The 11379-nt window shown below is 48.4% G+C and overlaps 2 protein-coding genes across 6 annotated transcripts in view; one reads left to right on the forward strand and one right to left on the reverse strand.

The window, feature by feature from the left end:
• The window catches only part of Snrnp35 (small nuclear ribonucleoprotein U11/U12 subunit 35), a 7830-nt gene extending 1381 nt beyond the window's left edge, over nucleotides 1-6449 (forward strand). For both annotated transcript variants that reach the window (XM_031337954.1, XM_031337953.1), the window contains exon 2: nucleotides 4729-6449. In XM_031337954.1, coding sequence (XP_031193814.1) covers nucleotides 4732-5466 — 735 coding nt within the window. In that variant the 5' untranslated portion in view covers nucleotides 4729-4731 and the 3' untranslated portion in view covers nucleotides 5467-6449. The remainder of the gene's footprint in view (nucleotides 1-4728) is intronic.
• A 1117-nt stretch (nucleotides 6450-7566) lies between these two features.
• Nucleotides 7567-11379, reverse strand: part of Rilpl1 (Rab interacting lysosomal protein like 1) — a 38842-nt gene continuing 35029 nt past the window's right edge. Inside the window, exons 7-9 of one of the 4 annotated variants that reach the window (XM_031337958.1) lie at nucleotides 10472-10559; nucleotides 10182-10205; nucleotides 8290-8339 (exon numbers count right to left, since the gene is read on the reverse strand). In XM_031337958.1, the coding sequence (XP_031193818.1) occupies nucleotides 10203-10205; nucleotides 10472-10559 (91 nt within the window). In that variant the 3' untranslated portion in view covers nucleotides 8290-8339; nucleotides 10182-10202. Of the gene's footprint in view, nucleotides 8340-10181; nucleotides 10206-10471; nucleotides 10560-11379 lie in introns of all 4 variants that reach the window. The other 3 variants (XM_031337955.1, XM_031337957.1, XM_031337956.1) reach the window with 3 other exon arrangements.

Consider the following 11379-nt stretch of genomic DNA (forward strand, 5'->3'; position numbering starts at 1 on the left):
AGAGAGAAAGAGAAAGGAAGGAAGAAAAGAGGGAGAGGGCAGAAGGTAAGGCTGGAGAGGTGGCTCGGTGGTTAAGAGCACTGACTGCTCTTCCAGAGGTTCCCTAGTTCAATTCCCACCACCACATTATGGCTCACAACCATCTGTCATGGGATCTGATGCTCTCTTCTGGTGTGTCTGTGTACTCGCATCCATACAATAAATCTTAAGAAAAGAAAAAACCGGCCCACATCCCAAGAACATGTGATGGGTTGGCTGGCACATACATTGAGGGGGTAGAGGCATTCTTGAGTACAGCCACAGCAGCCCCAAAAGCTGAAGTAATAGCTCTGACAAAGGCCCCGAGAGACCCTCAGGAGACTTAGGGAGAGAGGTGCAGACTCTGACACTGACTGGTCCCGTCAGTTGATTTTTAACCTAGAACCATTGTGTCCTGGCCTGATACATAAGGAAGGGTCCAGGTCCAAGAGGTAAACCCTGTTCATCATATCAAGAACTGCAAGGTGCTAGAGTGACTTGCAGGAAGGACTGCTAAGAACTACAGTTCACAACCATCCAGCTCTGTGTCTGCCCAGAGACACACCGTGATACAGAAAGCTTCTTTGGTAGGGCTGTGAGATCAACGCCCCATGGGTACATAAGTGGGATTTTTATCTAGATAGGCAGGATAACGAACCTGACCCCTGGGGGATTGGTGGGCTCAACATGGGGGAGGACCCCATCTCCATCTCAATAATGGAAAAAGGACAAAAGAGCAGAAGATGGGAGGCTGGAGAGTTTAGGGACTTAATGGTATATCATGGACACAATAGGAGTCTCCTCTTCTAGATATGGAAACAAATAGTCCTGTTTGAACACACACACACACACACACACACACACACACACACCATAGCTGTAGGACCAGCTACACGAGCATGCCACTACCTGCCTGTCCTGAAAACTACAGCATCAGCCTGTGTTTCACATCCCTTACCTGCCTGTCCTGAAAACTGCAGCGTCAGCCTGTGTTTCAGGTCCCCTCTTTCTCTCTTATAAACTCCGCTTCACCACGGGTCTTAACACTTCTCTCCTGGGCCTTTGACACATCCCCCCTGCTTAGACTGCTCAACTTTACCTTTAACTCCACCACTAACCTCACCTGAGAAGGTTGTTACCTCCTCCTGGACCCGAGGTCCCCATACTATACTGGCTGGGCTACCATAGAAAATTTGTTGACACCCCTAGAAAGGCCACCAAAGTGTTCCTGGGGAAGGTCCCCAGTCCTCACCTTTCCAGCAGTGACTGGAAAGGGACTGTGTGTGATAAGAAAACACCTTTGCAATCATAGAAGCCAGCAACTCCTACCTCATGTTCCCCAATGGAACTTGGTTTGCATGCACCTTGAGCATAACCCCTTAACATTCATTCTCAGGTGCTTACTCCCAACAAAATTCCAGCTTATGTGTTTCAGTTACCCTGTTCCCCTCTATTAACTTTCTATGATGGGTATTCCTGGTTGTCAACTTGACTACATCTAGAATGAACTAGAATCCAGAAATGGAAGACACGCGTATGATCTTGAGGCTGGAAGACACAGGTTTCTGACCTGGATCTTGGCATGGAGATCTTGAGTCACAGTGGCCATGAAAAGCCTAGACCCAGGCAGGGCAGTAAATTTCCTTTTAATCCCAGGAGATTGAGGCAAAGAGATCTCTGAGTTCAAGGTCAGTTTGGGACAAAGCAAGTCCCAAGTCTAGGCTTGGTGGTATCCACCTTTAAACTGGGCCACACCTTCAGCTGGAGGCCTACATAAGGACCGGAAGAGGAAGATTCACTCTTCGCCTGTTTTCACTTACTTGCCAGCTCATCTGTTGGAATCTACTTCTAGCTTATATAGAAAACCAGCTGAAACAACTAGCCTCTTGGGGACTGAGCAACTACTTCCCATTGACAGCTGCCCATTGCTGGGTTGGTTGAACTGAAGACTGTAAGTCATTACAATAATTTCTGTTAATATATAGAGCCCTTCCATAAGCTCTGTGACTCTATAGAACTCTGACTAATACATTTTCTATCTATATAGAGATGGCTCTTGGTCATCAAAGGAAAAAATAAGATTTTGGCACCCCAGTCATCCTACTTCCGGTGCTAGTGGGGTCTGGACTAGCTGCAAGAATCGGTACTGGTGCTGCAGCCCTAGCCAAAGCAGCTCAAACTCTTCAGGTCCTAAACCATCTGGAGTAGATCTCGCTCAATGAGAAACGTCTATCCATCACTTAGAGCAGTTGTTAGGCTCATTAGCTGACGTTGTACTACAAAATAGAAGGGAATTATACTACTCTTCCTGGAACGGGGGCTCTGCCAAGCCCTAGGAGAGCAGTACTGTTTCTACACCAACAACTTGGATATTATCAGAAACAGCCTGGCCATGGTCCACCAGACACAGAAGAGACCATAGAACCAAAACTGATAATGAATCATAATTTTCTGGTCTATCAAGCTGGCTACACTAATCCCGGCATTGGTAGGACCAGTCTTGCTTTTGCTAACTATCCCCACCTGTGGACCTCATGCAGCAAATGCTCTAGTTAAATTTGTGTGAGAACATATCTCCACAGTCCAGCTTATGGTTTTACTGTCTCTATGAACATCTCAACTCTATGACCCAGGAGAAGGGCCTATGATTCAGCCCATCGTATAATTTCTTTTTCTTTCTTTTTTTTTTTTTGTTTTTTCAAGACAGGGTTTCACTGTATAGCCTTGGCTATCCTGGAACTCATTCTGTAGACCAGGCTGGCCTCGAACTCAGAAATCCACCTGCCTCTGCCTCCCAAGTGCTGGGATTAAAGGCATACGCCAACCACTGCCCAGTTTATCATGTAATTTCAAGGGCGAGAATGAGAGGACAATATAAACTCCATTTCAGGACCAGGCCTGGTTTCAAAGGACAGTAATCTATTCCAGGAACTGACCATAAACCGCCCCCAAGTGATCAATCCCAGGAACTAAGCTAGAAGTCAGCAGCTCCAGGAACAAGGCCATAAAATCTCCCATCCAAAGAACATCCTGGAGATAACCGCAAGGATAGGGAATAATCTTCTCTCAGGATGGGCCATCTGTGCTCGGCTGCCTTACATGGTTTGGGTATCTCATCCTGTGGTTGAATGTTCCTGACACAGGAATGCAGTCCACCTACCACCTGGACACAAGTCAATCAAAAACCAACCTGTGTAACATCCCTGGCACCTACCAATGAAGGTTTGCTTTTTTTTTTTTTTTTTGAGACAGGGTTTCTCTGTGTAGCCCTGGCTGTCCTGGAACTCACTCTGTAGACCAGGCTGGCCTCAAACTCAGAAATCCACCTGCCTCTGCCTCCCAAGTGCTGGAATTAAAGGCGTGTGCCACCATCGCCCAGCCAAAGATTTATTTATTTATTTACTATTTATTTATTATATGTAAGTACACAGTAGCTATTTTCAGACACAACAGAAGAAGGCATCAGATCTCATTACAGATGGTTGTGAGCCACCATGTGGTTGCTGGGATTTGAACTCAGAACTTTCAGAAGAGCAGTCAGTGCTCTTAACCACTGAGCCATCTCTCCAGCCTCACCAATGAAGTTTTAGATTATCTAATCCTTGCTAAAATTCCCTTAGTTTCCTATAAAAAGGACAGTGTGCCTTTATATGGGGTTGCATTTTTGTAAGTGACCAACATGCAGACTTCTTGCTTTCTCGAAATAAAAACACTCTTGCCAATTGAATTTGTGAGTGGTGGCCTCTGTGAGGCACTTTCAGACTTAAGAGTCTACCTGTTTGTGTGTACATCAGGCACAAACCTGGCGTTCACAGAGGCCAGAAGAGGGCTTCAGATTCCCTAGGCTGGAGTCATTGACAGTTGTGAGCCATCCATGTGGGTGGTGGGAGTCATCCCTAGACCCTCTGCAGGAACAGCCACTCTTCTTAATTAGTGAGCCATCTTTCCAACCCCTAGCTCTTTGGTTTTTGAGACAAATAGCCTAGACTGGCCTCAAACTTGTGGTAATTCTCCTGTCTTGGCCTCCTGAGTGCTGGCTCTACATTTGTACATTAGCATGGCCCGGAATAAATACCATTTTAGGGACATGGAAAGGAGCTGCCTGCAGGGTTTCTCAGACTTCTGGCTGTAAACTACAAATTCCAGCAGTGGCTCCATAGGGTTACTGGGCAGTCAGAGCTTCTAGAGTCTGAATTAATTACCATACATCAATATGAATGACCTATAGCAGGGCTCAGTCAGACATTCTCATGTCCAGCATAAATATAGCACCCTGCCGGGCAGTGGTGGCACACACCTTTAATCCCAGCACTTGGGAGGCAGAGGCAGGCGGATTTCTGAGTTCGAGGCCAGCCTGGGCTACAGAGTGAGTTCCAGGACAGCCAAGGCTACACAGAGAAACCCTGTCTTGAAAAAAACAAAAAAAAAAGTGGCACCCTGTTGGAGCTGTGAAGAAAGTCCCTGGTCTTGAGCCCACTGCCCTCAATATGAGCAGTGAAGTTCCTTGGTGGCACATGCCTATAATGTCAGCACTCAGGGTGAGGCAGGATGATTTGGAGTTCAGGGCCAGCTTGGGGCTATAAAGGAGGCCCTACACAGTGAGATGCACCCTCCACAACGGGGGTGGGGGGGGGTGAATGGCACTGCTTTCCAGAGCTGTAGTGAGGGTGGAGAAGCGTGGGGGCCTCATAGCTTCCATTCATATTCTAGAGCATGAGCGACTGGATGCCCATTGCCAAGGAATATGACCCGCTTAAAGCTGGCAGCATCGATGGTACAGATGAAGACCCCCATGACCGAGCTGTGTGGAGGGCCATGTTGGCCCGCTATGTCCCCAACAAAGGAGTCACCGGTGACCCCCTCCTTACCCTGTTTGTGGCACGACTGAACTTGCAGACCAAAGAAGAGAAGTTAAAGGACGTCTTCTCACGGTATGGTGACATCCGGCGGCTGCGGCTGGTTCGGGACTTGGTGACAGGCTTCTCCAAGGGCTACGCCTTCATTGAGTACAAGGAGGAGAGGGCCCTGATGAAGGCCTACAGAGATGCTGATGGCCTGGTCATCGACCAGCACGAGATATTTGTGGACTATGAGCTAGAGAGGACCCTCCGCGGCTGGATCCCTCGGCGGCTGGGTGGTGGATTGGGCGGGAAAAAGGAATCTGGGCAACTGAGGTTCGGTGGCCGAGATCGGCCTTTCCGAAAACCCATTAACTTGCCAGTTGTCAAGAATGAGCCACATAGAGAAGGAAAAAGGGAAAGGAGGGAGCGATCTCGATCTAGGGACAGACACTGGGACCCCAGGCCCAGGGACCGGGACCATGATAGGGGCCGAGAGAAGCACTGGCAAGAGAGGGCCAGGGTGTGGCCTGAGAATGATTGGGAAAGAGAGAGGGAGTTCAGGGAGGACAGAGCCAAAACCAGGGACAAGAGGGACAGAAGTAAGTAGAGCCGGCAGCAGGCAGTGGAGAGGGGCTGAAGCACCAGGCCTCCGTCAGGCTGGGGATTGAACTGGAGAGGGCGGCATGCCAGGCAAGCGCTCCAATCACAGCCACATAGGATGGGAGGGAGAAACAACTGTCTAAGAGGTCACCGGCTCACGTGGAAATAGAACTAAGTTTTCACGTGCTGTCAGCCCAGCACTTGGGAGTTGGAGACAGGTGTATGGAAAGAGAGGGGGGTTAATAAAGAATCTGTCTTCGCTGTCTCACACCCTTTGAGGTGGGGTTAAATCTGTGGCAGAGGGGATGGTGGTTTAAAACCCTTAAGTAGCCTGAGGTGGTGACACACCCCTGCCATCCTAGCGCTGGGGAGGCAGAGGCAGGAGAATTGCAAGTTTGAAGCCAGTTTAGGGTACAAAATAAGACCCTGTCTCAATAGCCTATGAGAATTAGTTATACTGACATTTACTCCTGGGAGTCTTTTCCATTTCATGTTTGTAGCCCCAGGGTTTGCTGAATTGGAAGAAAAGGGCCTGGAAAGGCCAAATCCAAGGATTTGACAGCAGGTTGAGCATCTGGGTCAGCAGGCAGCTGCTGTCAGGTCCATGTAATCGCTCCCTGAGAAAGTGCTGACCACCAGCCTTCTTCCCAGACTGGCATTTAAAGTGAAAGTCTTGCAGGGCTATGACCTGTAGCTGACTCAGAGCTCTCTTAAGATAAACCCAGGCAATGGTGGCGCGTGCAGAGGCAGGCAGATCTTTGTGTTTCAGGCCAGCCAGGCCAGCCAGGGCTGCTCAGTGAGACTATCTCAGCAGGAATGAGATGAAAGAAAGGGAGGAAGGAGAGACTGCCTGAACCTAGTTTGAAGGGCTGGTGAAGCCCTTTCTCTGACTATCTGGATTTGGGTTTGCTGGACAGCTGGGTTCTGTGAACTTGAAATCAACCAAAGACTGCTCTCAAGACTTTAAAAATAAAATTGCATTTAGCTGTACTTGGTGAGGCACACCTTTTAATCCCAGCACTTGGGAGGCAGACAGGCAAAGTTTGATCTATATGGAATTCCAGGCTGTTTCATTCAGTAAAGAGCTAATAAGATGGCTCAAAGCGTAAAAGTATATATTACTTGGGCTGGAAAGACAACTCAGCATTTAAGAGCACTTAATGTTCTTGGAGGCAACCTGGGTTCCAGTCTCAGTACCACATAGTGGCTTAAAAAATTCTTAATTCCAGTTCCAGGGGATTCCATATGCTTTTCTGCCATCATCTGTGTACACATGTACAAACACATATACACACAATATACATATATATATATGTATATATATAGAGAGAGACTCACATAAATGCTAAATCAAATCTCTTTTTAAAAGGGTCACACTGATCTTAGATCCCCAGAAGCCATGATTGAGATAATCAATGTGTGACCTCCACATGAGCACCATAGCACACACATCACACATATAATAACAAAAGTTATTAGTAGAGCCAGGCATGGTGGCCCAAGCCTGTCAACCCAGCACTTGTGAGACACAGGACTGTTGAAAATCTGAGGTCAATTAGGGCCATATAATAAAATCTTGACTCAAAAACCATCACAAAATGAGTCGCTATAGGAATTTCCACGTCCTTGCTGTCAGAAAATGTCTGGAACTTGAGGTGTCACTCACATTGAAGCCATAGTGAGTACATTCGGCATGCAGCCATATGCTCAGCTTCACCTTGTTTCCTAGCTAAATAGCTCAGCGCACAGGGCATGGTCCTATTCAGCATATGATCTTAGGGAATGCCACCCTCTGAAGCCCTGATCCCCAAATGCTCAGTGCATCAGCAGAAAGTACATGGGCTAGCCTTCAGTTCTTCCCGTGGTCATGGCAACTGTGGGTCAGGTCAGCTAGGCTTCTGTTCTCCGAGCCCCTGCCTATCCAAGCCCTTTCACGCACCCATACATCTGACTTCCTCATCCACCACAGCACACCACCTAGGCTTGTGAGCCTGGCACCCAGTCCACTTTAAAGCACTGTCGTCTTTGCATAGGACCCAGAATTTCACCCAAGGAACATGAGAAGAGAAAAGATGGCAGGAAAGGAGAAAGGCACACAGGAAACAAGTTGATGTGTCATCCTAAACAACTTTGTTTGGTTAGTACTGTGTAGCTCACAGCAGATTCCAAGGCACACCATCTCGGGCAGGCTGCTTGGGCCTCTAGCCTCATCAGGAACAAAGCAGAACAATCCCAAGGTGGTTTCTACCGGGTGGCTAGAAGGACTGCATGATTTCCTGTTGTGTCTCAGCCACATTGGGTAGCCCATCCTATGATTAGAGGCTCCACCTGTCCGATTCACACTTCCTGCATAGCCTGCTACCTCCAGGACAACTTCATAATATAAAACTCCCTTCCACTGCTCCTCACTGACAAAGGCTGTAAGAAAACAAAACAAAATAAGAAACCTAGGAGTCAAACAGCTATGAGAGTGGCAATGTGTTCAGCTTAGGAAGCTTGTTAACTGAAATTAATGTGATCTGGTTTCATATCCTCATCTTATTAAATATAAGTCCTAAGGGGTTTGAGGCATTGAGTATAAACTGGGTAACCCTGCAGATAAATAAAACACTTCTTTAGAATTTGGCATCAGTTTTTCATCATCCGTCCTCAAAGCAGACAGTTCGTTTGAGGAGCTGATGTTGAGGCAGCCCGCCACCTGGAGTGGGTTGCAGGCAGTCCAGGCAGAGGTATGGTCACAGGTGCTGCAGGGCTTCCTGTCCTTGCTCTGTGTACCCGTCATCTCGGTGGGTAATTGCCCACTGGCCAAAGGATTCGTGGATGTGTGTGGGTCTCTGCGTGTTGGCCAGACGCTTCTTGTCCCGGGAGAAAAAGCTAAACCTTTTGGAAAGGAACAAGAAAAAGACGGAGATTAGTGCGTGTTGTCTGCTGTCCTATGTACACCCTTCTTTCAGTGCTGGAACACACAGGAACAAACACACAGGAACAGATCCATTCTCAGAACGGGGGATTCGGTCAGCAGAATTCTGGAAAGCACCGGGGTTTATGGGTGTCATTAAGTCTCAGAAACCTTATCGATCACAAAGAGTGAGCAGTCTGCATGTATGTGATGGGGCCACTAGTAGGGGACCTCTCCTGTAATTACTAAAGAAAATCAACACAGCTCACTCGGTCTTCACAAAGGCTAGGTGAGCGCTCCATGGCTCTGCTACACCACTCAGGAATTTGGGATTTTTTCCTCTCATATTTAGAGATAAGGTTTAAGATAGCTCACCTTGGCCTCCAAACTCATTACACAGCAGAGGACAACCTTGAACCTAGGAGCCTTCTGTCTCTACTTCCCAACTGCTGGGATAACAGGCATGAATCACCATACCCCGTTTATGACATGCTGGGGCTCAAACCCAGGGCCCTGTCCATGCTAGGCAAGTACTCTTAACATACTGAGCCCCAGTCCCCACTTAGGAATTTCCTTAATGAGCTTAATGATGCTTTGAAAGAACATGAAATGTATGAGGAAGATGATTCTGAGGCAGACCCATTCCTAATATCCACTCACTGATGTGTATGTATGAATATGTGGGCAGTCAAGTGACATGGCTCCTGTATGGAGGTGAGAGGACAGAGAGTGGCAGTCAGTTTATCTTCCACTGTGTGGGTCCCAGGAGTTGAACTCAGGTTCTCAGCCTTGGTGGTAAGGGCCTTAATCCATTGATCCACTGAGCCATCTTGCTAGCCCTTGAAATCACACATGCTAGGTAAGTGTTCTGCCACTGAGTGATAATCCCAGCCCTTCCATCATTTTAAATAAGCTCTGTGTGTGTGTGTGTGTGTGTGTGTGTGTGTGAAGTCAACTTGTGAACTTGGCTCTTTCTTCCACTCTGTCTCAGGTGTTAGGGAACAGGCTTTGGCTGCATCGGTGTTCACCAACCTCCCAGCCCTTTAATACTAATCTTACAAGGTTTTGCCAAACCTCCCAGACTGGCTTTTAACTTGTGACCCTCCTGCCTCAACCTCAGGTGGTCATGCTTGGCAGCAAGCACCTTTGGCTGCTAAGCCATCCTACGAGTCCCCTAACTGTGCCTGAGACACGCACGGTCTTGTTCACTTCTGCATTGCCGGCCCCTCTCTCCTGTCCTTCAGTAGGAGAGCTAGGAGGACAGGCACATGCTCCTGATTCTGACTTTCTGTGGGTCCTGGAGATCTGAACCCAGGTCCTTACGTTTGCTGGGCAATAACTTTACCGACAGTGCTGACTGCCCAGTCCCGGGGGCTTTGTTACAATCATGCCTAGTGAAGATTTTCATCTGGGATCCTACTGAGGCTACACTTCCTTTCTGGCAGGAATAGGATGCTCTTTCATCCTCAAGCCAGGTTCACCTGGGAAAATTCTCCAGAGCTTTGAAGGGCCAGGGCAAGCAGGCGAGTAAAGGGTCATGATCAGCAGGAGAAGGCTCTTTCCCACACAGAGCAGCCATGGAGTTAGCTAGCCCAAACCACTTCAGCCTTCGAGGTCTCAGGCTGATGCAGGGGAGCCACCTGCTACTTCACACTTGGAGGGAAGGCAGACAGCAGCAGCTCCCCACACTTCCCAACCCCCACCCTTCTCTGCACAGAAACCAAACAGCTGCCAAGACAAAGCTGTTTAGGAAGCTTCAGGCATGGTGACTGGAAAAGCAGTTAGTGACACTCCCAAATTCCGGAGGGGCATTGATTACTGACCCGTCACTTAAAGGACCTTCTTTACTGGATCATGGACAAGGTGGTTTTTAGAGGGAAAACAGAAGAGACAAAAAGAATTATCGGTGACATTCTGGGCCGCCCTTGTGAAGGTCAAGAGCAGCTGTGGCAATCACACTCCACACCCACTTGAGATGCCAACGAGCAGGTGACTGCCATGCAACGGAGGTGGCCAGAAGGGAAAGGCTGGCAGCAGCCACAACAGCCATCCTAAAGGCACAGCAAAAAACAAAGCAAAACAAAACCAAACCCCAAACACAGACAGTGCCTACGAGGGACACGAGTCTTCTGACGGGCTGCAGCGTGGGGTCGTCAAGGATCAATCCAGCTGCCACCATGGGCATGACGGCTGTAAAGAGCCTGCTTCCCGAGCAGACAGACAGAGAAGATAAAAGAGGGTGGTGTGACGGAGAAGCCCATCCCCCGGAAGCCCCCACAGAGAGCTGCACCTATGGTCTATGTGATGGGCGGAGACTCATTCCCTGCATTCCTCAGTATGTGACCCATGAAGACACGGGATCCTGCTGGAGAATGACACAGTGGAGAGGGGCCCTATCTCGGAAGGACTGATGGCCTCGTAGATGGGGAGAAATCTAGATACAAATGTGTACAGTGGCAGAGATGGAGTGATGTTCCTATAGGCTAAGGAAGGCCAAAGGTCACTTGCCCTAAGAGGACAAGCAACCTAGGTTAGACTCTCTCAAGGACCAATCATACTGACAGAACCTTGTGTCTCTTTCTGTCTCTCTCTCTTCTTGGTTTTGTTTGTTTTGTTTTGTTTTGTTTGTTTGTTTGTTTTGCCACAGGGTTTCTCTGTGTAGCTCTGGCTGTCCTGGAATTCTGTATACCCAGCTGGTCTTGAACTCACAGAGATCCACCTGCCTCTCCCTCCTGAGTCCTGGGATTAAAGGTGCTGGTGAAATAGAGTCTTTATCCTAACCTGGCCTCACACTCACTATGTAACTGAGGCTAGCTTAAACAAACTCCTGATCCCTCTGCCTCTGCATCTCCATGGGGCTGGGATAACCAGGCATGCACCACCATACCTGATCTTAAACATTATTCACAAACTCAGCTAACTGAGGGTCATCACCAGCATTTAAGACACACTCTCGCTGGGTGGTGGTGGCGCACGCCTTTAATGCCAGCACTTGGGAGGCAGAGGCAGGCGGATTTCTGA

Source organism: Mastomys coucha, unplaced genomic scaffold (genome assembly GCF_008632895.1).
Source record: "Mastomys coucha isolate ucsf_1 unplaced genomic scaffold, UCSF_Mcou_1 pScaffold22, whole genome shotgun sequence".
NCBI classification, from domain to species: Eukaryota; Metazoa; Chordata; class Mammalia; order Rodentia; family Muridae; genus Mastomys; species Mastomys coucha.